Here is a 27,617-nt window from a genome sequence, read left to right on the forward strand (position 1 = left end):
CATGGCTTTGGCATCATTGAGCCAAGTTAGTATTCTCTTCCTCCGGCATAAAGATGTTTGAGAGGAATGCTTGTATGGAATTTCCCTTTTTAGCACTTGATTTAGACCACTCTGATCATGAGTGTTTAAGATATGCAGAGAATACCACACTATCAGCAGAAACCAGTAATGATCTGAAACAAATGTTGATGAAAGTTAAAGAGGAAAGCACAAAAGCAGGACTACAGCTGAACGTCAAGAAGTCTAAAGTAATGACAACAGATGATTTATGTAACTTTAAAGTTGACAACGAGGACACTGAACTTGTCAAGGATTATCAATACCTTGGCACAGTCATTAACCAAAATGGAGACAATAGTCAAGAAATCAGAAGAAGGCTAGGGAGGGCAGCTATGAGAGAAATAGAAAAGGTCCTCAAATGCAAAAATGTATCACTGAACACTAAGTCAGGATCATTCAGACCATGGTATTCCCGATCTCTATATATGGATGTGAAAGTTGGACAGTGAAAAAAGCAGATAAGAGAAAAATCAACGCATTTGAAATGTGTTGTTGGAGGAGAGCTTTGTGCATACCATGGACTGCGAAAAAGACAGATAATAGGGTCATAGACCAAATTAAACCAGAACTATCATTAGAAGCTAAAATGGTGAAAGTGAGGTTATCCTACTTTGGGCATATAATGAGAAGACACGATTCACTAGAAAAGACAATAATGCTGGGAAAAACAGCAGGGAGTAGAATAAGGGGAAAACCAAACAAGAGATGGATTATTCCATAAAGGAAGCCACAGACTTGAACTTACAAGATCTGAACAGGGTGGTTTATGACAGATGCTATTGGAGGTCACTGATTCATAGGGTCGCCTTGAAGGCATATAACAACAAAACTGCCTTACATACCTCAGTACAAAAGTGGAATTGAAGTAGTAGTAGTAGTAGCAGCAGTAGTAGTAAAAGGACAGAGGAATTAGTGGTAGTAGTAGGTCAGCCAACATCCAGAAAGTGTGTTAGAAAAATGAGTTACTGGTGTTGGCATGCTAAAACCAGGCACCTTTGCCAAATCAGAGGAGCTGTGCTACCAACGACAGAGCAGTGGAAGACCATCTTTGACAGGTAAGGGTTCAAGCAAAGTACACACACACACATCAAAAACTATGGTCAAAACATGGCTTGGAATGACATCATTTTAACATACAGCTATTTCAAGCTTATTACATATTTGTTGGCCAACTCATTCCCTGTATTTTGATGCATAGAATGTCAAAATCCAATTGATACTGGATTGATTGCAGAAACAGGAGACACAGCTAGACCCCTTAAAACTGGTACAAGATGAAAAGCTCATGCTATAAATACCAGGTAAATAATGGCTTTGCTTTCTATATCCGTGTCATCAGAGTTGCATCATGTGTGATAAGAGTAATGCCAAGGTTTTCATTGGGGGTAGAAGAGATGACCACCAAAGGAGATATGAAGGCACTGAAGTGGCACATGGCATGCTACAGCACATTTATATCACAGAGAAAATGATTCAGATTAAGAAAGAAATTTCAATCTAAACTTGTCACTAAATTGTTACTTCATGAACCAGCCTGGTAAATAACTCATTCTGAGACTGAGACATTCTGGGACTGAGGGTAGAGCCTGACACTGATTTTATGCCTTCTGTTATAATTTTTACCTCTGTAGTCCCTTCAGTACCACTCCCTATATGTGTGTGTGTGTGTGTGTGTGTATCTATATAGTATTTTATGTATTTTAATTTATTTTAATATTTTTGTGATCTTTATTGTGTATAGTTTTTATTATGTACATGTTCGATTTTATTGTAAGCCGTCCTGAGTGCCCTATTAGAGGGTAGAAGGGCGGGATAGAAATATTTTAAATAAATAAATAACTTCTGCATACATACCCTTAAGGATTCCTAAGTAAAGCATCAGGATGCAGAAAAATAAAATCTCCCCCTCCCTCAATGAATATATATTACATTTTGGTTCCACCAAGGCACAGCTTAAGTGTGTCTTCATATGATTATGAGATGTTACCATCATGAATACTTTTCGTGTCATCTGCTAACTTGGCTTCCTCATGGTTTGACTCATTTATGAATCAGTTAAATAGTGCTAATTCGATACAGTTTATTGAGAAATTGTGAAAACTATGGGTGACATTCAACATTGTGTGAGTGGAGTTCCCCTTCCTCTCCTCCTCCTGCAGTTCCCTGGACACCCTCAATCTGCTCCAGATTGTCCCCAGACTCTCTGGAGCAAAGTTTGGGGGTACACCTATTAGGCTGACAGGTGTGTGATTACTTGGGTCCCTTTGGATTTTTTAATTTGTATATAAATTGGTCTTACATTGCTTTAATTATTTTAATATTCAGTTATATATTTTAACTTAAAAGATCAATAATTTCATATATGAGTCCTTCAAGAACACTTTGGTGAATGCCATCTAGCATGGAAAAGCAATTTAATTCTTTTTCTGACACAGTTATTTAGATCCCCCCCCCCGAAAACACCCATGCATTATAGAGATGGGAAGAACATGCTAAATATGTGATTATCACCTTAGTCCTCAACATATTTATTTGGAAGCTAGTTCCACCGAAGTAAATGGAACTGAAGTAAGTGGAGCAAAGTTAGTGTGTTGGTAAGCAATTTCTATATAAAATGAGATTGTTTGAATTCCACCGCCAGCACACCAAATTGTGTCAAAATAGTGTCAAATCCCCCAAACTATGTAACTGTGCTTATGCATATGCTGGCAGTTTTTCCTAATTACAGAATTTCAGTACGTTTTGTATACAAAGTAGAAATACTTAAATCATATTTCTTCCAATTAGGTATGGATGGCAGAACAGAAAATATCTTATGACAAAAAGAAACAAGAAGAGTTAATGCAGCAGTACGTTAAAGAGCAGGAATCTTATGATAACAGGTAAGAAATGATAAAAATAAAATAAAGCCTACTTTTTCTTTTAATAAAATAACAGTTATAAGCATATACATTTGAGACTTCATTATCATACTACTGATCTGTTTCTGAGAATCTCAAGCTTTTATTTAAAAAATAGTAAGGGTTGTATCCAGTGAAGGCATTGAGCTCGTGGAAAAGCTTCTGCTTGTGCAACAGAATTTCCTCTCCCTCTTATCCTCCTGTGTACTCGTTCAAATCAACTCTAGAGGGTTGGGCAAACCCCAGAGTAGATTTTGGGGAGGGGCAGGGCAGGGGAACACATTTAAAGGAGAGTTAGAGGAAGTTCAATCGCAAGATAGAAATAGTCCCATGACTGCAATGACTGCATTGAATACAACCCTAAGTTTCTAATCCTGATCTGCAGGAGAAAATCAGCAAATACATAGGCTTTGCCTGCTGCAGCCTGTAAAAATATCATTGATATAGGTGGCGCTTGGCATGATTTTAACAGATCTGCTGTTCACCACCTAGCTCCTTATCTTGTTTCTGACAGATCTATGTCAGACCACTTGTACCACCTCTAGAGCTTGTCAAAATACAGTCAAAACCAAATAATACAATTAGAATTATGAAAATACTTGAAGTTCTCACAATGTATTTGGGTTGGAGAATTCCAATACTTTGTGCATTGCATTCAGAATATAGCACTTTAAATGTATTATTTTGTGAAGAATATGCTTAGCGTTGCCTGTACAGTGGAAATGAGCCTGTTGAGCTAAAATATTTTAATACAACTTAACAAGACTTTTAAAGTGTAACTTCTAGTATTAAAAAGTGAATTATATGTTCTAGAACCATTATGTGGTGACACATTTATTTAAAAATGCCTTTAGTATCTAATACACCTTTCTTATATTTCTTTGTGATATATCTTCATTGTTTTCTGTATAGATTACTTATGGGTGATGAGCGTGTGAAGAATGGTCTAAACTTTATGTATGAGGCCCCACCTGGAGCAAAGAAAGGTAATTCCTAGCATCAAGGCAAGGAGATAAAATGTTCCTTCCTGCTCTGCTTGGAACCTTTGCATAGTAAATTGTAATATGGGCTACTGGATAGGTATTCTTGATCCCACATTATATCCAAGTTTTAAATACTATGAAAAGACTCTTACAGCAGAATCTTGTGCAGGTTTTCTTAGAAGGAAGCCTTACTAAGTTTATTGAGATTTATTCCTGAGGTAGTCTGTATGAATGCAGCATTACCTATGAGTCTAGAAAGGTCCTAGGTTATAAGTGATTAAAATATATGTGCATTATTCAAATAAGGAAAATAATCAGGTTTAATAAGTGCTCTGCGAAATAAGATTTTTAGAGATGTATATCAGATGCACTGAGCGTCGTCTGTAATTATGATATCTACAACATGTCTTATCTAATGTTCTGTCTTATCTTTTCCCTGCCATTCTATGCTGATAATCGAACAGAGAGCAAAGAGGTAATTTAGAAATTTAATTTCTTGTTGTTGTTATGTGCCTTCAAGTCGATTTTGACAACTCGCACTACAAATGCGGGGACACCTTTGCCTTTTTTTTTTCACCTCACATTCTAAAATTTCTGGTTCTTCATCATACGATTCCTCCATGAATGAATCTGTCATCCTTGCATCTCTTTTATAGATTTCTTCAGTGTATTGCTTCCATCTTCCTTTTATTTCATCTTGGTCAGTCCGTGTGTTCCCCTATTGATTTTTCAACATTCCTACTCTTGGTTTAAATTTCCCTTTCATTTCTCTAATCTTTTGGAATAGGGCTCCTGTTCTTCCCTTTTTGTTGTCCTCTTCTATTTCTATACAATACCTGTTGTGATAGTTCTCTTTGTCCCTACATACTAGTCTCTGCATTGTTGCATTTAGGGTCTGACTGTGTTTCTATCTCCTTTTGCTTTTGCTTTCCTTCTCTCGTTAACCATTTTAAGAGTTTCTTCAGTCATCCTTTCACTAGAGGTATTGTCTGTTTGCATTCTTCCCTGATAATGTCTCTGACTTCACTCCATAGTTCTTCTGCTTCTCTGTCAACTAAGTTTAAAGCCTCAAACCTGTTCCTTATTTGATCTTTATATTCTTCTGGAATGTTATTTATATTGTATTTTGGCATTATGATTGCTTTGTTGTTGTTCTTTAGCTTTACTCTGATTTTCGATACGACCAGTTCATGTCTGTACCACAGTCTGCTCCTGGTTTTGTTTTCACAGAAAGTATGGAACTTTTCCATCTTCTCCTACCAATTATATAATCAATTTGATTCCTATATTGACCATTTGGTGATGTCCATATGTACAGTCGTCTTTTCGGTTGCTCAAAAAATGTGTTTGCGAGAAACAAATTATTGGCTTCACAGAATTCAGTGTCTTTCTCCTGCTTCATTTCTATCTCTTAAGCCCCATTTTCCCACAATTCCTAGTTCTTCTCTGTTTCCTACTTTTGCAGTCCAGTCCCCCATGATAATCAGCACATCTTGCTTTGGTGTGTGATCAATTTCTTCCTGTACTTCTGCATAAAATCTCTCCAATTCCTCTTCTGTGTTTGCCGTTGGAGCATAGACTTGGATGATGGTTATGTTAATAGGTTTCCCATTTAATCTGATTGATATCACTCACTCAGACCTTGCATTGTAGCTCCTAATTGCTTTTGCTACATCACTTCTCACTATTAAAGCAACCCCATTTCTTCTTAATTTCTCATTTCCTGCATAAAATATTTTGTAGTTGCCTGATTGAAAATGTCCCACTCCCATCCATTTTCACTCACACCAAGTATTGTAATGTTGATGTGTTCCATTTCTTGCTTGACAATTTGTAACTTTCCCTGGTTCATGCTTCTCACATTCCATGTTCCTATCGCGTGCGTCGTACAACTCCGGACTCTCCTTTCGCATCTGTGCGCATCAGCCTCTGGGCTTCCTTTCGGCTTTGACCCAGCTGCGTCATTGGTCACAGCGCTACTCATACTTGTCCTTTGTTCTTCCCCAGTAGCTCAGTGAATGCCTTCTGACCTGGGGGTCTCATCTTCCAGTACTATCTTGTGTTGCATTTTGGATACTCTGTTCATAGGGTTTTCGTGGTAAGAGGTATTCAGAGGTGGTTTACCATTGCCTTCCTCTGAGTCTGGATGCATCTTAGTCTGGTGTTTCAGCTTTGACCATTCCGCCTTGGGTGCCCCTGCTAGGAGTCTAGCCTCTTGGTCTAGACTCCTGAACAGCATTGCTCTCAGCTTCTTCGACACTCTCAAACCCCCTCACCACGTTAAGGTGTGCATCCTAGAGGGGGTTCATTATATTAGGAATAGATTTCAAACTAGGGTGTGTGTTTTTTAACAACCTGCCTTTATATTTGTTTTTTAGCAAGAGGGAGAGACTGAGTACAAATTTGAATGGCAGAAGGTAGCACCACGTGAAAAGTAAGAATTATTCATTTATTATTTGGATAATGTCATGCACAGATTATTTTCATGTATGTATCCTTCACTGAAAAAAGTTTCTTCATTCCTGGTATTGTCTCATAATTGAAAGCAGCTTTTGCTTGGTGAACATCACAGTCTTGACTAAATGATGCTGCTGGAATTTCATAAACTTGTACAGTATTTGCTGTCATTCATTTTCAAACTAAAGGTTTCACTGATTGAAACTGTTCTCTTGTTCTTTATTTTATGCAGTTTGAATCTCCAATAATCGGTGATATAAATGTTGCTGTGGAAAGATATAGATATATATGTATATTTGTTCTTGTATTTTAATAGATATGCTAAGGATGACATGAACATTAGAGACCAGCCATTTGGCATCCAGGCAAGTTACATGCATTTCCTTCTCTCCTGTTATCATGGTGAATTTCACATGTTCAGTGATGTATATAATATTTTACTAGGCGTTTAATATGCAGTTATTTCATTGGACAGAAGTGGATAGAAACATAATTGAAATGTAAAATTATGTCACTATTGCCAATGTTTCAGGTGCGGAACGTGAGATGCATTAAATGTCACAAGTGGGGCCATGTGAACACAGACAGAGAATGCCCTTTGTTTGGCCTCTCTGGAATTAATGCAAGCTCAGTTTCCAATGATGGCTCAGGTAGGCACTTAAAAATGTATTTTAATTATTTTGTTTAATGATATTTTGAAACATTTTCTCAACCCAATTTTGCTTTTGCAAGGGAACTGTTTTGAAGAGGCATTTTGGTGACTTTTCTGTGAAAGGAATAATGATCCTTCTGTAGAGCAATTCTGGTGTTTTGTGAGCCATCTGACCCAGTGATTCCCAAATTGAGCTGGAGCAGTCTAATGTGTTACCAGAGGGACTGACGTGTGCCTTGAAAAATTAAGTCAATATGCTGGATGCATTCATGGCCCTTTGCCTGTTGGGAGGCCTCATGCAGAGCTGATTCCCTCCCCTCATTGCTAGTAGCTGGGCAGTAACATCATACTGATGGAAAGCGCTCTTGGATTTCCTCATCCAAATCACCCTAACTACAGGGCACAAGAGAATCCCCTAAGTACCAGAAAAGTGGGGGACAGGGTGCTGAGAGTATTGGCTACACAAAGCATACTTCCCTGTTGTTCTCAAGTTAATTAAGAAAATACTTTTTTTTTAAAATGTAATAGTACAATCCTATACTCAAAAGCAAGCCACATTTACTTCTATGGGACTTACTGTCAGGGAAATGTGCATAGGATTACAAGCTTTAGAGTAAATTGTGCCACCAATTTTAATACAGAAAAACAGCGTGGCTCAGGTATCATCGTTTAGGAAATGTTAAATCAAATTGAGCTTGAATTCAATTGCAACAGCAGTATGATAAAATGCTGATGAAGTGCTAGTTTCTTAGCTCTTCTAAGTAATGAGTTTCTTATTAAAGCAGGAGTGGGGAGCCTCAGGCCAAGGGGCAAAATGCAGCCCCCATAGCCCTCACTATGCCTGCTTTGCACCCTGAATATTTTTGCCGTCCTTGAGCTCTGAGAATGCCTCTCGCTTGACTAGATAGATGGAGGATATAGAGGCATGTGTGCGTGTGTTTAGAAACTAGCCTACAGTACAAAGTTAAAGTTCACATGCCTTGCTCTGCTCATTTTTGCCTCTGGCCCCAACCCCAACTGGCGTGTGGCCAGCAGAGTTTCCCTCAGGCTGAACAAGATTGTCCAACCCTGCTCTAACGGAAGTTGTGTTGGAACACAAACACATTCTACTTCATATTCTCACACTTTTGGTGGCATTGAGAAAACCAAGAACATATGCAAGGTTTTGATGGGGTGAGGGAAGATGGAGATTCTTTCCCAGACTGATCCATAACTTATGCATCCTACAAAAAAGAGATACATAAAATAGCCTTCCTAAATGTATCTCTCTTTCTTGAAACTGATGAAGTCATTTGCTTATGCTGCTAACCTAGGGGGACCGATAAGTTTGTATTTCTCTAATATGAGAAACTGTTTTGTGATTTCCAGCTTAATGGCTAATTTGTAGCTGGCCTTGTGCTCAGTCTTCTTTAACAGAAATACATTTATCCTACTTATTTAATAAATTTATGTTCTGTTTTTCATGACAATTCAAGGTGGTTAACAGTAATAACGAAATATGAAAATACAGCCATAATAATAAAAAAATAAGTAAAAATACCACCAAAAATGCACCTTTAAAAATTCGAAACATTAAAACTAGCAGCTCAGGATATGTGAAAATAGTTGCAGAATAAAGCAATGCAATAAAACCAGTTACTGAAAAACTGAGCAGCACAATAAAATGCCCTAGGCCTGCCTAACCAGGAAAGACTTAAATCATTTGGCAGAGGACCTGTATGGAGGGTGGTGGTCAGATGAGCTGTCTCAGAAGAAAATTCCATCATCTATGTGCAGCTGTCGAAGGCTTCTTCCTGCTCCCAGATAGACAAAGGTAGGGACAGATTGAACCAATAAGAAGGCTTCCTTTGATTCCCTTAATGAACAGGCAGGTTCATCCAGCAGAAGGTGGTGATATCCTGGTCCAAAACTGTAAAGGGCTTTAGAGGTCGTAACCATCACTTTTAATGAACTTTTTGGCTGTGATTGCTTAAGAGCTATTGTCTCTCCTTTCCTCCTTGCTCAGTATACCTGTGTGTGTGGGTCCTTCTTACAGCTCGTTGCTTATACCTAAAAGTGTTTTTTAGCCCCTAGAACAAATCTTGCCATGACTGACTAACTAGATGCAACTTTTCAAATAATGTCTGCAGCAAGTCTTATAACTGCATGCTGGAATCTGTCAGTGGGACTTATTCCCAGGTAACTGTTTATAAATGTGCAACCTTAAATAGTAGTAGATAACTAGTAGATAAACAGTATGGATTTCATATCTAGATAGTGATGGATATTTTGTTGAGAAATGATGCTAGTAAGAGATGCCAATTTCCTGGTCTACAATTCCAAGCTTCTTAAATACTTGGTGTTCCTGTACTAGCATCAGTGGATGCTAGCTAATCCTAACATTTCATTTTTAAAAATCCACACTGGATCCTCCTTGTAAGGAAGGGTGGGATGCCCTTGCCCTCCTCACAGTCTTGAAGGCATTATCTAGGGCAGATTTCTGGCAGCAACACACTGCTCCTAACAAGGCTGGTTTGAAGCTTTCTGCCTTATGGCGGTAATCAATGACAGCTGGTTCCACTCACTTCCTCCACGGTTCTGCCCCCAAAAGATGACATCCAAGGCTGATAAGGCTATCAAGGAACAGGAAGAAGAGGTGTTCTTTATCTCTGCCCCCCGCCCCTTGCTTCTTACTACCCAGTCTATCAATTTCACAGTCAATGTCTCTTTGTGGTTAAGAGAGGTAAGAAGTGGAGGAGAAATAAATAAATAGTGGTGCTAGGGGCTGGGAGGGGAGAGAAATAGAGATGTTAAGGATGAAGGAGGCAGAAAAAGCAAGGCTAGGGGGTGGGAGGCAGCAGAAAAAGTGAGGCTAAGGGGCAGGCAAGGAAGTGCTTTTTTTCCAGCACACCACAGAAACCAAACATTCTTACTAGGGTTCTCTGTCCCTGCTTTAAACCAAAGCAACACAATCCATCTGCTCCTTCTGCTGTTTCCTGCCAGGTCTCCAAAGTAGTGTGTTGGCTAAGCTCCGTTCTCTTAACACAGAACTGCAGCAGCAGCAATGTGTATCCTGAATGAATGATAGTATCCTGAATGAATTCAGATTGGAGGACACCAGTCAGAGTAAAATTGGGGTGAATCTTTTGAAGTTCTTGCCTTGAATTGGTTGTGGGCATTAGTCTAGAATGAACCACTGTATGTAAAATATAGCAGGTAGTGTCCTGATTGGCTAGGTGTTTTTAGTCTCAAAGAAAGAAGGCTGTTTGGTGGATCAGTGGGTCTTGTTGCCCTGCCTGAACACTATTTTTATATGGGAAATTGCTTGAAAAAAACTGTTTCTCTTCCCCACCCCTGGAGGGTTATGGGAGCAGGGTGGGAACAGGCCACAGCAATGCCTTCTCCAAGCAGGAGGACAAGCAGAGTGTGAGTGATTATAATGTTGGGGGGGGGAGCACTCAGACCCTGAGGTTAAAGGGAGTCTGGGGTATGCTAGGGGGAACTAGTTGCTATTGGTGGGTCTGTTCTTTCTTGTGGGCCAGCCATCCCTACTTTGTACAAAATAGCTTCAGGATGATTGCACCCATATAGATTAAAGCCCCTGTTTGGTGCTGATGAGTGCCTTGTTCTTTAAGAATGGGTGTCTATTTTTTATTATCCAAAACTGCACAGCTCTGTACTGCAGCAGACAGAGGAAGTAACAACTATTTTGTCTGGGTGGGTTTCATTTTTCCCCTTTGTATACAGACCACAGTAGTAATCCAGTTGGTGATTCAAACCTTTAAAAATATAATCTTTCTTCTTTCAAAAGTCTCCTATTGAATTATATATCATACTGGTGAATGGAGATTATTTTTGCAATAAGGCAATTTCACTGGATGTGGTTATCATGGGATAATCACACCCCTGGGGTACAGCCTTGTCTGTAATCTCCCAGGAGTGTAATTATTTCATGACAACTGCACCCCCCCTGGTGTTGCATTTATTTCCATTATGAAATCTTAGTTTGATATATAAAGTAACTTACTTTGATCACTGGAAACTACATGGTAGTGTGAGAATAGTCCAGCTGTGAGGTTTACCGAGACCAGCTATATGCTTTACGAAATCCTTTACAAAGTTAAATTAGGCAATCAAAATGCTTCTTTAGGCTAAGCTGGTTTTAGTTGGGTTTTTTTTTACTGATCATAACTTTCCAGATTCATACTCAAAGACAAGTTAACATTTAAATGCAAAACTATATCAATTGGGCTGAACTGGCAGTGTGTGTTTTCCTGAAGGCGTGTTCAGTTGCATCCAAAAGATCTCTAATTTTAATATAACTCTTTGCCTTCTAATTAACTACCAGTATATGCTAGTTATTTATACCACTAATGAAATATGTTAAAAGTACTGGAGGGGCACAATTAGTTCTGATTCTTCTGAGGGCCAAATTGGATATTGCAGGAAATGTGTAGCCGTCACTAAAATTGGCAGCTGGGCATCTGGTTCCCCCTTTTTGTTCTGTTACAGTAGAACTTGCCTCGTATTATCACAAAAGTGTTCCACATTGCACCCCCCCCATAATCGTTGGATGCTACTGCTGTGAACAAGAGCACGGGACTGCAGAATGTCATGATATGGCATCAGGTTTAGTTTAGTTTAGCATCTCACTTTCTGTGCAGCAGCTAAGGATAGACACACAGCAGTGGTACTTACCTTAAAATTTACTTTTTGGCCCTAATGAGGGCTTATTCAAGATTTACACCTTAGGCTTACATATCCTGCCTTGTTTTCACATGTAATGTAAGTCCCTCCCAAGTAAATCTGTTTAGAACTACACTCTGGAGCAACTTCAAAATGCAGTCTAGGCATTAAAACTAGGGTAGATGTTTCATTTAATCTACAGGTATGTATCCTTGTGCTGTGACAGTGGATGCAAAATAAAGTATTGGCCCGAAAATATCGTGCCTCATGAATGAACTGAATTGCGTTTGATTTGTGTGTTGCTTTTAAAAGTCCCAAGTTACAATTAACTCCCAATGTAAGGTTGTACTGAGAAATACTAAGGAATGGACTTCCATGTATCATATTTATTACCCTAAAATTGTTTGCAACATAACCCCATTTCACATGGGTGGTATACGTGCATTCTCTCTAGTTTCTGCATGAGTAAAATCTAAACTGTATAAAAGAACAGTAATAAGAACTCCACACCCCTGTTTTCAGCCATTTTCTTTCTAAATGTGTGCATTTTCCCCAGAGAAGTTTTAATTTGTATGTTTTGCTTAGAATATGCAGAACTGAGAATGAGAAATGTTAGTTTCATACTCACTCTAATATTTTTAATTGTGGGCAACTGTCAGACCTCCTCTCTTGCTCTGGCCCTGGCACGGACCTCTCACAATCCCACCACTAGATGTCACTACCTGACACGCTGTAAACCAATGCTGCCCTGAGACTTTGACTTAGCCTCCTCCTTTTACAGATGGCTATTAAGTGCCTAGGTACACTTTCAGGCCACAACCCCCTCTGTATCTTTCTGTCTTTAAAGACTACAGCCCTGGGTTGCCTTTGAATACCTGCTGCTGATCCACTAACCATTCACCACTGCCACCATAGATACTGGTTCCAGCTTTGGTTTCTGCTCTGCCCACCCTTCTCCTCTGTATAAACTCAGCCCAGGATCAGGCGTGTTGTTTAACCAAATGGATTTATTAAATAACACTGGGAATAAACAAGATTACTTTGAATTCAGTTGTCGTGTTAAATGATCTTCAACATATTATAATTTCTCTTACTTCATATACTTTTCCTAAACCTGCCTCTCACCCTCTTCAACTCAAAACCAGAACTGAACCCGTGACTAACTGTCATTCTCCCAAATATACATTCAACCACCCAGATGCTCAGTCAGTCATAACACAGCATTCCTCAACATTCCATCACATGTATTCCCCCCTCCTAACTCACACTATTTACCATATTTAACCTGCAAAACCAGCACTTACCATAAATATTACACAAACACTACAGGGGCGTCACAGCAACAACGTAAAGCAAACATCATAGAATAGAAACATTAAAATAACAGGAACCAGAAATTACAGACAGTCCAGCAGCAATCAAAAAATTCTAAAACAAATACCTTTGTCCTGAAAAAACAGCTACTTGACATTAATTGTAAGCTGAGGTACGTGCAAAGAAAGTTTTGCACACAGTTGCTTGAAGAGTAAGTAATGTAAGAGACAACCAAATCTTGGTGAAGAAGAAATTATATCGCTGGGATGCCACAACAGAGAAGGATGTAGTCAAGCTAATGAGCCATTACTAATTCATTAAGGGCATAATCTACAAACAGCAGCTTCTGTGCCCAATCCTCCTCTCCTGCACCAGAGCAGGTAACCCAGCCATAGCTGAGGTTAGGAGACAACATGGTCCGGGTGTCCTGCAGCATACCCCACTAGTATTGTTCAGTGGAGGCCCCTCATTAAGGGCAGGTGGGGCACTGCCCACCCCAACCACCCTAAACCTCCAAACCTATAGCCCAGCGCCCTTTCTCTGTTCCTTGCATTCATATTCAATCCAGTACCTCACATTTAGAGACACTCTGGACTTGTTTCTGTCCATCCAGTTCTGGCCAATCATCTCTGGATAGCGCACCCAAACATAATAATTGCTATGGCCCCACCTCTTGTCTCCAGGGTTAAAATTCTTGTAGGACCTCCATTTTGATTTTATTTCCCATAGAATAAGTTCTAACCCATGGGAAGGAGTCCCTCAAAAATGCATCAGAAGTTCCTTACCTTAGCATTAGGGCAGGACTATGAAGAGCCTCCCCAGTCTATTTTTATCTGAGCCAATGAGATGCATGCATTTGCTTGTACTACTAGAACATCTTCTCTCCAGTTCTCAGAGAGTCTTAGGTCGTGACAACTTTGTACCCCAATAGGTAGTGCACTTATCTATCCAGTGTTGCCACTTGCAAAGTGTTGTCCTGCATAGCCACCTAAGTTCATGCAGTAGGAAAGCCTTGGCTTAGACTTGAAAGGCCATTTACTCAAAACTAGGGCTTCGTGTATGCTGCATACTACAGACTGAGGTACAAAAAATAATTAGAATGTAATATTAGGCAGAGAATTCAGCTTCCTGACAATCTCACCTACTTAATGAGAATTTTTAAAAATGATGCAAAAATGCAGAACTTAACTCATGCAAAATAAGAGAAATTATGCCAGGTTGCTCAACAGTTTCTTGAAGAGAAACATCATACAGTTGCTTTACACAGATCACAGAATGTAAATTTTATTGGCACACATAATTTGTATTGCCTAGGTGCAGAATTTATATTTTTTGCATGGGGATGATTCTGAACAAAGCACTTTTTAAAAATACAACCATCATTTTGATAGTTGATTCCTTCCCTTGAGCCAACAGGATTCTGATGTGTCAGTGTGTGCTCATTGTAACATTTCCCCTATTTCTTAGAATCCTACAACCATAGAGGTGGAAGAATCATGTAGGCCATCTACTCCAGTCCTCTGCTTAATGCAGAAAATCCAGAGCTAGAGTTTCCCAAACAGCTGGCTGTCCAGCTTCTGCTTGAAAATCTCCAGCAAGGGAGAGCCCACCTCCCCTCTAGGTAATTGGTACCAATGCTGAATTAGCATTAAGATGTTTCGCCTGTTATTCAACTGAAATCTACCTTTCTGTAACTTAAACCCATTAGATCTAGTCTTGCCCTCCTATGGGTCTGTGGAAGATTGAGGCACACAAAGTAGAGCCTCTAAAGTTATTCTCAGTTATGCAAGTTCATATGGCAAAAATAAAGCCTTTAAATACCCCAGTCCTAGGCCAATTAGGACTTTAAAAGTCAAAATCAGCCCTTGGAGCCCAGAAACAAACTTGGAGTCATTGATTCAAGAATGTAAACACGGAGCCCCCACATCCATTCTCTAGTATGCGCACCTTATCTTTCACTCTTTGCTGTATGAGGAAGACTTTGCATTGCACCTTTCAGTATGCATGTTGTACAGACTCACATGTCTAGGCACTTGGGATGGGAAAGGTCAAATAACCATAGTAAGCATAAATCTCTCTTTAGAATAATGTGACTGATGATACATTCTTTAAACTGTAAGTGTAAGGCTCATTGCCTTAACGCAGACAGAAAACATTTCAAAGTATACTACTGAACTAGGTAACTATTATACATACATATCTGCAGAGCCTGAAGTAGAGACAAGCCTAGCAAGGGATGCTTTTTAAAATAAAAGTTTAATTTCTGATTTACTTGTCACTTTCCAAAATCGTATGTGTATCATAACCAGCCACTAGAGGGCAGCATGTTTGCTTTTAGTTGCTAAAAATAACCTTACATTTTCCTAATACCAATTGAGTCTGCACAAAAATCGTTCCCTTCCGAGGCTTGCCTTTAAAGCTAACAGCTACAATTTCAACACCTGCAACAGTTCTCAGGACAGAATTCTACATGCAGTCTTCTGTGACCCTGTAAATCTCATGTTTCCAGGTCTCTTCACTCTAAAAATCCCCACCCCGCTTAATATATCAGCATTTGTTGTCCTTGCTGAAATGATTGTGATTACGTTTGTGTTGCCTGGCTGTATATGCACCCAAAGTATTTTTACAGGTATACTGGTCAGTGCTGCTGTTTGACAAAGTAGGAGTAGGGCTGGGCCTGGAGAACCAGACCCTTTACTAACATGACATTATGGCAGCCAGGCCATTCAAGCCAAGCCAAGCCACACCCACCTGCCGTACTCCCGACATCATGTATGACATCAGGTGTGAGACAGGTTAAGGGTGGGGCTTCTTTGAAAGAGGCTTTGTAGGCCCAACCAGTGCAGCACTTTCCAGGTGCCCAACAGCCAGCTGATTGTTGGATGCTTGGGAAGTGCTGGAAACAGAGATTGCAAAGCACTTTGTGCAGCCCTTTCCAAATGCTCAACACAGCTGATTTTCAAATGTTTGGGAAGCACTATGCAAAGCGCTGAGCTTTAAGGGGTATCAATCACCTGACATCATTATGATGTCAGATGATCAATGGGTGGTCCTGCCCACCTTTCAAAGATGGCCCATGGGGATGAGGGGAGATAATCATCTGGCCCACTAGGCCAAAGAATGTTCCCAATTACAGTGATGGCAGCAGCCTGAATTATGGCTGTCATTATTCCATTATCCACCCTGTATGATAGCTGCTACCAGAACAAGGGACAGATCTGGAGAACCAGACTTGCACTCATCCCTCTGCCCTAATTATTTCCTATCTCCTGGTTATACTTATTTTTCATTCTTTCTACTTCTTTAAATCCAAATCTGTACTTACATAGCCAAGAAATATAGAAATCTCCTTGGAATGTCTATCAGCATGCACATTTTGATTTGCTTGGGCTCTGATGCCACACACTGCTCTCCTGTTCAGATTTTGGTAAAGAGAACAAAGATATATTAAGCAAGGTTGAAAGGCCTGCTGCTTGATATAATTAAGATTTACATTTTTAAAAAGTAGTATATCTAAGAACATTTGATGTGGTTACTTTTACAACCCCTTGCTCCGGGGGGGGGGCTCTTGAGGAGCAATCACATATGGTTTGGAGCATAGTTGGGCAAGCCAACTTATGTGTTGCCTATATAATGCCCTGTATCGATTTCAGCTACCAGTCTCAAGCACCAGAATCCTATGCATATCTGCGTAGAAGTAAATCCCATTGAATTCAATGAGATTTACTCTCAGGTAAGCATGTATAGGATTGCAACCTATCATTTATTTATTTATATCCCACCCTTCCTCCGAGAATATTTGTGTGTATATATACATGTGTAATATATATTTGCATTTGTAAGTACATACAGTGCCTTGCAAAAATAGTAAGACCCCTGACCAATGCTCTGATATTACTGAATTACAAATGATACATTGTAATTTCATTCTGTATGATATTTTATTTTGAAACACTGAAACTCAAAATCAATTATTGTAAGGTGACATTGCTTTTTATGTTGGGAAATGTTTGTAAGAAATATAAAAAACTGAAAGATGTTGCTTGCATAAGTATTCAACTCCTGTGCTGTGGAAGCTCCCAGTTTACACAGATGAAAGAAATTGCCCTATCGATGACACGTTTACCTTACCATTGGCCTCCACCTGTGAACCATTAAAGTTACTGTCACATTGTCAGGATAAAAATCCCACTGTTGAAGGATCATTGGTCAGACTGTGGATCTGAAGGAAAATGAAGACCAAAAAGCATTCTACAGAAGTGAGACACAATGTAATACAAATGCATAGATTAGGAAAAGGGTACAAACTAATATCCAAGTGTTTGGATATCCCAGTGAGCACAGTTGGATCAATAATCAGGAAGTGGAAGCTGCATCACACCACCCAGGCACTGCCAAGAAAAGGCCATCCCTCAAAACTCAAACAAGGAGACTTGTGAGAGAAGGCACAGAGAGGCCAACAATCACTTTGAAGGAGCTACAGAGTTCAGTAGCTGGGAGTGAAATAGTGGTGCACTAGTCAACCATATCAAGAGCTTTGCATAACACTGGCCTGTATGAGAGAGTGGCAAGAAAGAAGCCATTACTCAAAAAGTACCATCTGAAAGCATGTCTGGAGTTTGCCAGAAAGCATGAGTGCCCCAGCTGCAATGTGGGAAAAGGTTTTGTGGTCAGATGAGACCAAGATAGAGCTTTTTGGCCAAAACTCAAAGCGCTATGTGTGGCTCAGACCTAACACTGCCCATGCCTCAAGACACACCATCCCTACAGTGAAGTATGGTGGTACCAGCAGCATGCTGTGGGGACTAGGCATCATGTTAAAATTGAAGGAAGAATGGATGGAGCAAGATACAGGGAAATACTGCAAGAGAACCTGTTTCAGTCCACTAAAAAACTGAGGCTGGGGAGGAAATTCACTTTTCAGCAGGACAATGATCCCAAGCACAAGGCCAAAGCAACATTGGAGTGGCTCAAGAACAAAAAGGTGAATGTCCTACACTGGCTCAGTCAAAGTTCTGATCTCATTCCCATTGAGAATCTGTGGTGCTCTTTGAAAATTGGGGTCCACAAGTGACGTCCAACCAACCTGAATGACCTGGAGTGAATTTGTTGAGAAGAATGGGCCAAAATGCCTCTGACACAGTGTGCAAAGCTGGTAATACCTACCCCAAAAGACTTAAAGCTGTTATTGCAGCGAAAGATGGCTCTGCCAAACATTAATGTGTGGGGGTTGAATACTTATGCAAGCAACATTTTCAGTTTTTTGTGTTTCTTACAAACATTTCCCAACATAAAACCAATGTCACCTTACAATAATTGATTTTGAGTTTCAGTGTTTCAAAATAAAATATCATATAGAACAAAATTATAATGTACCATTGTAATTCAGTAATATGAGAGCATTGGCCAGGTGTCTGATTACTTTTGAAAGGCACTATATATGCTTCCAAATCCAATGAGTAGCATCTTTAACATCACCTCTGTTTGTCCCTGTCAAAGGATCACCCTTTATAGCAGTACTGAATACCCTTTTGCAATCTACTTCTTGTTCGACATCAACTGACCCTCTGTACTTAATATACATTTGTATATTATATGTCTCACTGAGGATTTAGGGCACAGGGATGCTGTTTCCTTTTATATTTGATGGGGTGAGGAAGAGCATCATTCATACGCATCATTGACCTGGCAATTAACTTATTTGTAAGTGTTTGATTTAAAAAGGCACTCTTAACAAGCACTAGGATTCTCAGACATCATGCTGCTTGGCAATAAACTAATAAATAAATAATGTGAGCCTAGATTACAGGGCCCAATTTTTCAGAGCAGTTATGAGGGTGTTTAGTGTGCTGAATTAGAAACTGAAACCACTTTAGCTTCAAACCCATCCCACTGAGGAAATCATACAACAACAGCAACTTCTGAAGAGAGGGACTGTGGTGGCAAATCAATAATCTCGAATAAGGTGACTCAAAATATTAAAAATCCAAAGATTGTCTTTTGTTGCTTGCTTGTGGATAACTTTTGTGCTTATGTGATCCTATGTATACACCAAACATCTAAACCTGAAAATAAGCATGCTGATAAATAAATAAAGTCATATTTATATATTTATTGTACTTATATACCACCCCATAGCCGAAGCTCTCTGGGTGGTTTACAGTAACTAAAAACATTAAAACAAATGTACAAATTCAAAAACACATATTTTAAAAACAATTTAAAACACAATTTAAAACAATTTAAAATACATGCTGAAATGCCTTGGAGAAGAGGAAAGTCTTGACCTGGCGCCAAAAAGATAACAGTGTTGGCGCCAGGCACACTTCATCAGGGAGATAATTCCATAATTTGGGGGCCACCACCAAGAAGGACCTCTCCCTTGTTGCCATCCTCCGAGCTTCCCTCAGAGTAGGCACCCGGAGGAGGGCCTTTGATCTTGAACGTAGTGTACGGGTGGGTTCGTATTCAGAGAGGTCGTTCCATCAGATATTGTGGTCCCAAGCCGTGTAAGGCTTTATAGGTCAAAACCAGCACTTTGAATCGAGCTCGGAATAGAAGTATAAGAACACTTTATGTGTTGGTTCTTGAATGAAACTCCTAAAACTGGTTTTATATATGTTCCAGCACCAGTTTTCATTGGGAGGAAAGAGTACCCTTGCGAGAGCCAAACATGTACATGAGCATGCAGAACAGTGGTGGCTGATGCCCATTGGGACTGGTGGGGCGGAAGGCCAGGAGCCCAACAGTAGGTGCAGCCAGAGCCAATAAGAGGTAGAGCTAGCTAATTCTAGCTTTGTCTCCATCCTCCTCCCTGCTGAGTTCTATAAGGGCAACACTGAGGCTAAGAAGGAGGAAGCTGACGCCCAGTACTACTTGGACTGGTTGTAAGTAAGAAGACAGGCTGGTGGGGCTGGGTAAGGGCAGGGCAGTGCCCCATTTGCCCTAATGGGCCAGCCTCCACTGATGCAGAGGTACTGTGCTGTGAAAAGCAGTTTGTGGACTCATGCTCTTTCTGAATTTCTGAGAGCCTATTTAAACATCAAGTTTGATTAATAAATCAATGATAGCAGAGAAGTGAGAATGAAGCAGGTGATTGATGTTACTGAGCAACAAGACCATTATTAGTTCATAAGTATTAACTAGTTTGTTCATAGTAATGACAAGAGACTGCCAGGTAGACTCTAGTACCAAATGAAGCAAATTACCTCTCCCCCCCCCATTATGAGTGGACAGTCATGGTAATGAGAGAGACAGTGGTTTGAACTACAGATTTAAAATACTTGTTGATAACATAATGCTGTAGCGGTGCTTTGCCAGACTTGAAAAAAAAATCATTGGAATAAAAACAAATTAAACATGCAATTCCACCTGTAGAGCGAATATATAGCTGATACATGCCAAGTATGCTGTGGTTAGGGTTAAATCTGGTTCATGTTAGTATAGATATAATAATAAGGCAGGAAACTGGGCTGGGTAAACTTAGGAGAGAGGGGGAAGAATTCATTGAGCTCAGAGAGAGAAAGCATTACATCCTCTCATGGCATATTTAAGAAGTCTAATTCAAGTGATTCTGTATCACTCCTAAAACTGGTTTTATATATTTTACCCCTACATTTCACAAGTCCACAAGTCATGGGCCCTGCACCTGACACATTATTGTTTGAGATTTATACTGGAACCATTTTAAACCATAGTTTAATTTTTAAAAATAATTGTTAAAAATCTTTAGTCCCTCTTAAAAGTCCGTGTCTATACTTAGTCAGAAAATGTTTAAATCTTAAATGTTGGCATAGCTTTCTAAGCTTGCTTTATTTCATTTTTTTGTACTTTTATCAAAAGCTTACAGCCAGACAATACCTAAAATATGTTGTTTTCAACATGACAAAGTTACATAAGAAGAGAATCCCCTTGCACTTAAAGAAAAATGCAATTATTTTCCATTCTGAATCTCCAGACTGCTGTTTTAGAAAATCATATCTGATTATTTGCTCAGCAGAAGATTATTGAGTTGATTTAGCTGTGATTTTACTTAACAAAGCTTCAACTGAATTCCCACTGTGGAGTCCAAAAAAGGTAGAGATATATAAATGATACATTCAAACTGTGATTTTGGTGAACAGGGCCATCAATGCACCCCTCGGAGCTAATAGCGGAGATGAGAAACAGTGGGTTTGCACTGAAACAAAATGTACTGGGGAGAAACTTGACCGCAAATGATCCATCACAGGTAATGATATTTTTATCAGTAAAATGAAAATGTCTGTAAATCTAAATGTGATTGCTTGTGAATTACTTAACGTTTTTATAATATGCATATCCATAGGAAAGCTGAATAGATAGAGCAGGGCATGTGTGTCCTGAAACGTACTGTTTTCCACTTTGTTTGTTAGCCAGAGTGACAGATCTAAAAAATTTCCAACCCATAGTTTAATAAATGAGATGCCTCCTGTGGGTTTTGAGGAAATGACTTCAGCTTCTGCTACCTTGGTTATGAGAAGACAGCAACTGCCTGATCCAGAGCGTCCCATGGGTGAAGCCAAGGGGGAAATAATGAAAATGTTGTTCAGGGAATACCATATTTGCAAGGTGCAATCTAGTACATTTCCCCCTGTATGCTCTGGGAGTTCGGTACAGACATTCCCGTATGTCTTTAGAAAGCCAAGCTTGGAAAACACATACCAACTCAAGGCATACCAGAGTCTGGAAGATGGCACCGGTTTTAACATTGCACTGTTTCCGGTGGCACTCCCCTGTTCCTTGCTGGGGTTTTGTGTCAGCCACAACTTCTGGGAAGGGAACAGAATCATGTGGGCTTGCATTTACTGGTGAGAAAGCTTTTAAAACTGCTTCCTCATCACTGCACAGCAGCACATACATGAGATTTCTGGATCTTTGGTATTGCTGAGGTTCACCTGGGCTCAGGGAACCAGAGTGCAATTTTGTTATAAATTGGATCCTTAGGCTGTATTACTTAATGTGTATAAAACTCTTGGACAAGAGGGTAGTGGGTCTGATTTAAAAGTAAAAGGGGCACACAGGTGAGGGGAGATGACCACTGTGGCTTATCTTCGTATAGTTCCTCTTCAGGCACTTTTTCCCCAACTAGGGCTCCAGTACTAGAAGTGTCCCTGCCTGAGACAAAAGTACTGCATGGAGGTATGCTACAAGAGTGATGAAGATTCAGCCCCTCTCACTCACACACCATCTTTGTTTTTAAAACTGAATATCTCTACCCCCTCCTTTCTAAATGGAAGTCCTTCATTTAAAGGTATGGACTAACTGCTCTTGCATCTAATTTGGGCAGTGTGGTTTATTTTCATAGCAATTGTGTGTTTTCTACCTTTTGTGGTGCAAAGGCACCCACTTGGGATCCCACAAGTCAATCCTATACACCAGTCTTCCCCAACCTGGTGCCCTTCAAATGTTGTTGGACTACAACTTTCATAATCTCTGGCCATTGGTCACACTGGCTGGGGCTGATGAGAGTTGTAGTCCAACAGCCTCTGGAGGCACCAGGTTAGGGAAGGCTGCTATATTGATCTCAGAAAACCCCATTTTCTCTGTGGATGGATCAGAAAGTTAGGAAAATATCAATTCAATACCATACTGTCTGGATCAAATGTTACTTTCTCCAAACTTGGAGGAGGAAGGGACACAGAAGACCCCAAACTCTTAGGCTCAGATTCTTCTCAACATGCAATCTCTGAGCAGGATTCATGTTCATTTTATTTATGTATAAATACATAATTTGAGTCACACTTCATAAAAATCAAGCTCAGACCAATGCATAAAAAATTGTGTGATTGTTCACTGGGGCAGGGTATTCCCAGCATGTTACTCAGCTGCTGAAAGAATTGCACTGGCTGCCCATTATCTACCTGACCAAGATCACGGTTCTACACGGTGTACAAAGCTCTTTGCAGCTTGGGACCTGAAAGAGCATCTTCCCCTTATATACCCAATTGATCACTGCTTTCTGCAGGTGAGGGCCTCTGGAGATACCATCTTATCAGGAGGTCCGTTCCGCACAACACAGGAAGCGGACCTTTAGTGCTGTAGCACCAACACTTTGGAATTTCTTCCCCTTTAATTATTAAATGGGAACCATCTCTGTTATCTTTTTGGTGCCTACTGAAGACCCTTCCTCTTTCAACAAGCCTTTTAAGTAGAGGTCTTAGCCCAGTCTGCATCTGTGTTGTAACTGCTTTTTAAGATGTTTTTAAAGTTTGGTTTTTTTAAAGATGTTTTGTTTTAATATGTTTTGCTAAAGTCTTTTGTTTTTAAGAAGTTTTTGAGTGCTTTTAGTGTGTTTGCTGCCTGAAATCCTTCTAGGAGGAAGGGCAGGATATACATTTTAATAATAACAACAACAACAATAATAGAGAAACCAAAACACATAAAAGAATCCTAAATGCTAAAATGGAAACATTTCATATTACAAACTGATACATCTAAAAAAAATTAATTGGTAAATAAACTGTATTCATAGTAAAATGTCTCCATAATGTCGAACTAGAATTATTGAGGTTGTCTTGTATATTTATCTCCACATGGTTTCATTTAGCTTGACTTTCGAGAGCTACTTTGATTAAATATGTTTCAACTGCCTCTTTCCAAATTCATAGATTACTTTGTTGCAACGTTCTTGACTCATTTGCTTCTCAAAAAGGCTCTGTATTTTACTCAATCAACTTTAAAAATACAGCATTTATATTGTTGTCCTAATCATTAGGGCCTAAGGTAAGTTCTGCCTCTTCCGTTCATAACCCATAGCAGTGTATTTCCTTTTTCTTTGTATAGGAATTTGTTGCAAGTGAAGGAGAAGATGACCCAGAAGTGGAATTTTTGAAATCCTTGACAACTAAGCAAAAACAAAAACTTTTGAGGTAATTGTATCCCTAGCACATTGTGTTGCTTCTGTTTATAACAGACAATTAACAACATACATGTGAAAGTTGTCATTACAGTCCTTTTTATATACTAGAACACTAATTTAAAATATCTAAAATTTAATCACAAAAGTGTTGGAATTCTCTTATTTATTATGAGTTGTGAGGGTGCGGTCCTGCCATATATTGGGAGTGGATGAATCCTAGGTATTACTGGTATGAGTATACTGTAGCTTTAATAACTATTACCTCAGTCTTAAATACATTAGAAGAAGTCCTGTATTTTGGGTGGGGCTGCTCAAGTTTGGGGAATTAAACTGAAATTCTGAAACACCTAACCCTCTAGTCCAGCCTTTCCCAACCAGTGTGCCTCCAGATGTTGTTGGACCACAACTCCCATCTTTCCTGACCATTGGCAATGCTGGCTGAGGCTGATGGGAGTTGTGGTCCAGCAACATCTGCACACTGGTTGAAAAAGGCTGCTCTAGTCACTCTGTCTTTGGCCTATGTACATTGTACTAGAACATACGCCTGAAGGTGATACAGAATCTAGGTTCTGAGTGCTGTTTTAATATGCTAATTTATTTTCAGGGACAAACAGAAGGATTCTCCTTGTAAATAATATAAAATAATGCAGTTATATACAATAACACCCTACTACAGCTGAATGAATAGTGGGTTTAAAAATATATAACGCATGGAAGAAATTTATATTTGTTCTTATTGGATCTAATATTAACATACTCCTTAATCTATAATCATTGATGGAATTATCCACAACAGTTTTGGAAAAGTAAGACTTGTATATAGCTGATTCTCTTAAAATAGCAGAGGGACTTTATTAGCATTAGTATTAGTTTGCATTTTTTCCAATAGTGTTGTGTTTCATTGTGGTTTCATTTTTTAATATATGCATATTACTATTGATAGCTGCTTGGACAACTAGTGTGGAAAACAAGAGTATAAATTTAAATAATACACAACTCTTGTGCATGCACCACAACTAGGATGGGGCACACGTAGCCCCCACAGATAAGAAACAGTTATGCCAATCAGCTGTTTCGTAGATATAAGGGAGGGAGGGATCCTAAATCCAGCCCGGCCATACTGCCTCTCTCAAACAGTGTATTTGTATTGTCACTGATCATCATCCGAGGTTACGCACATGCAGCCATTGCTGCTGGATTGGGCTGAGAATTATGTATACATACACAATTCCCCATCCAGGTAAGCAGGATTCTGTTCCTGCATGATGCGCTAGCTGGTTCAAGTCTTATCAGATACAGCCCACCTCCTAGAGAAATCAGTGGCAAAATTTCCTTTCATTTCTGCATGACAGGATTAGAGCTGTATTCTTTGAAACATGAACACTTTAATTTAAAAGTGTTTTAATATTCTGTGATACTGGGACTCTCAACCTTTTTAAAAAGTCAATAAAAGCAACAGAGCAAAATACAGGTAAATAAGACATCTAGATTTAAATGATCACAACTCTTCAGAAAGTAAAGAGTGCAGCAGTAATTATTCAGGAAACCGGTAGCATTTTTAATTTAAAAAATATTTAGAAGCAGTCTGTTTAAACAATGAAAACTCTAGTTTTATGGCCCTTTGCCCCCTCCACTTCTATTACATGCTGCATAAATCAGCAATTCAATAACTTTCAGAAAGCAAAAAAGGCTTTAAAATGGTCCAGGTGGCAATTGGGGTGTGTGGGGTGTGTGTGTGAAGTGTTTTCTTATTTTTTAAATAGTAAACCCATTACTGTCTGATACTTATTGTGTAGGGTCTGCTTAACAACTGGCCTCTAAAAGATAGCAGTCTACCTCTCTGCTTAATTGCTCTACTTTTCTGTGTTCACAATAAAAGGAAACTGGATCGCCTGGAGAAAAAGAAGAAGAAGAAGAAGAAAGATAGAAAGAAGAAAAAGGAGCAGAAGAGAAAAGGCAAAAATAAACACAGGAAACATAAGAGCAGGTCCTCTTCTCCATCCTCCAGTGAGTCTTCAGTAAGCAGCAGTGACAGTGACAGTGACAGCCAAGATAAAGCAGCACAAAAGAAGATGGATTCTAAGGAAAGAAGAAAAGCCAAGTTTTCAGAGGCTAGCAGCAGTTATGCTGAAGAGAAGGCAAAGACTAAGGGGAAACTTTATGAAGATCCCTCCAGCAGTCATGGTAACAAGGACAATGACAGAGAGAAGTGTAGACTTTTAAAGCAAGATAGTTCTGGAGAGAACAACAAATGGAGCTCCTCTGAGAGCAAAAGAAAACCCACAAGCAGAAATGATAACGAAGACAAGAGAGAATCTGAGAGGTATGGGAGAGGAAGCAGAAGCCAAAGCAAGGAGGAATGGAGTGGGAGAGACGTTAACAGAAGGCACCGGACTCATAGCCGGAGTGAAGAGCGGTGCAGGAAAAGTGAAACTAAAAGCCACAGCTCAGACATATGCAGAGAGCAACACAGAGAGAGCTACAGAGACAAATACAGTAAAATGGAGCAGAGAGAGAGAAACAGGAGCAGAGAGAGAAAAAAATAGATAACGTGGGTGGCAGATGCATTTTTTGTATCTTTTTTTGAACTCCTTTAGTAAGGGTTGCTAAGACACACCTTTCTTTCTCAGACATTGATTGTTCTCAGGAAAAGTCAATCTCTCATTCCAAATAGCCTTTTATGTTTTTATATGTATGTTGCAAACATAAATAGGCTTTGAAATGAACAAATTATCAACAAAATAAATGTGTCTCCTATTTGCGTTGCAAGCCATGCGATTTTATTGTGGTGAGGGTAAGCAGAGGTTATTTGGTAAATCAAGTTGCTCCTTTTTTTAGAAATTCATGTGGAAAAAACTTGGCAAGCCTCTGTAGAATTGGAGCTTTACTAATAAATATTATTTCTCCTTGCTTGTTATTAGATGTAAATACTCTTGTGAGGGGCAGAATAAGTGTTCCAGGTTATATTAATGATGCCAATAGTATCTGATGGTTAAAAATCACTTACAGACTGCAAAATGCTTCATTATTTTTGAACTGAAGCATTTTTAGAGGCCAATTTCTTGAGTTCAAACAACAGAGCAACATAGTTTCACATAAGCTTGTAGCCAACATTTTGACCTCCTGCAGAGTATAACTTGGTCAAAGCTATCTAAGCATCTTGAGCCCCGTTGGTATTTGTCACCACAGTATCAAGTTATTGTTCAATAATTTTCTCAAGACATGGGAAGAATATTTACTGTCTTAAACTGTTCGTAGATATTGTGTGCTTGAGGAATGTAATGTCAGCTCCAATCTTACCTTGTCAGTTTATTTCTCAAGGGTTTGGGGATTTTTTTTAACAATTAGATGTTAAGGGATGAACTACATTAAATAAACTTTTGTTCCAAAAAATTGATCACTTTATTATCTTGGGTATTTCTACTGTTTCAAAGGCACAGGTAGAAAGTCCAGGTGCTGATATTTTTTCAGTTCTCAGGAAGATGGAGAGCACAGAAGAACAAACTGCTGCAATTGAATTCAAGGTGCAAACAAGCAACTTTTCTGTCTCTTCATTTCTCCTCTGGTTCCAGTGTTGTTTTGTGTTTGTTTTCTGAACAACTTTGTACCACCGTGCAGAAGCTTTCACATATCACACATTGTATTGTAGAGGTGCCTTGTTTTTCAGAGTTCAGTCTGATGCATTTCAGACCCTCATATGAATATAA

At 39.3% G+C, this 27,617-nt stretch overlaps 1 protein-coding gene across 1 annotated transcript in view; it reads left to right on the forward strand.

Annotated features, from left to right (window-relative positions):
• The window catches only part of CIR1 (corepressor interacting with RBPJ, CIR1), a 28,084-nt gene extending 777 nt beyond the window's left edge, over nt 1-27,307 (forward strand). Inside the window, exons 2-10 of the mRNA XM_061608456.1 lie at nt 2,848-2,942; nt 3,873-3,946; nt 4,408-4,418; nt 6,322-6,377; nt 6,717-6,765; nt 6,933-7,050; nt 21,155-21,261; nt 23,835-23,920; nt 25,790-27,307. Coding sequence (XP_061464440.1) covers nt 2,848-2,942; nt 3,873-3,946; nt 4,408-4,418; nt 6,322-6,377; nt 6,717-6,765; nt 6,933-7,050; nt 21,155-21,261; nt 23,835-23,920; nt 25,790-26,456 — 1,263 coding nt within the window. The 3' untranslated portion in view covers nt 26,457-27,307. The remainder of the gene's footprint in view (nt 1-2,847; nt 2,943-3,872; nt 3,947-4,407; nt 4,419-6,321; nt 6,378-6,716; nt 6,766-6,932; nt 7,051-21,154; nt 21,262-23,834; nt 23,921-25,789) is intronic.
• The last annotated feature ends 310 nt before the right edge of the window (nt 27,308-27,617 follow it).

Source organism: Rhineura floridana, chromosome 2 (assembly GCF_030035675.1).
Source record: "Rhineura floridana isolate rRhiFlo1 chromosome 2, rRhiFlo1.hap2, whole genome shotgun sequence".
Taxonomy (NCBI): domain Eukaryota; kingdom Metazoa; phylum Chordata; class Lepidosauria; order Squamata; family Rhineuridae; genus Rhineura; species Rhineura floridana.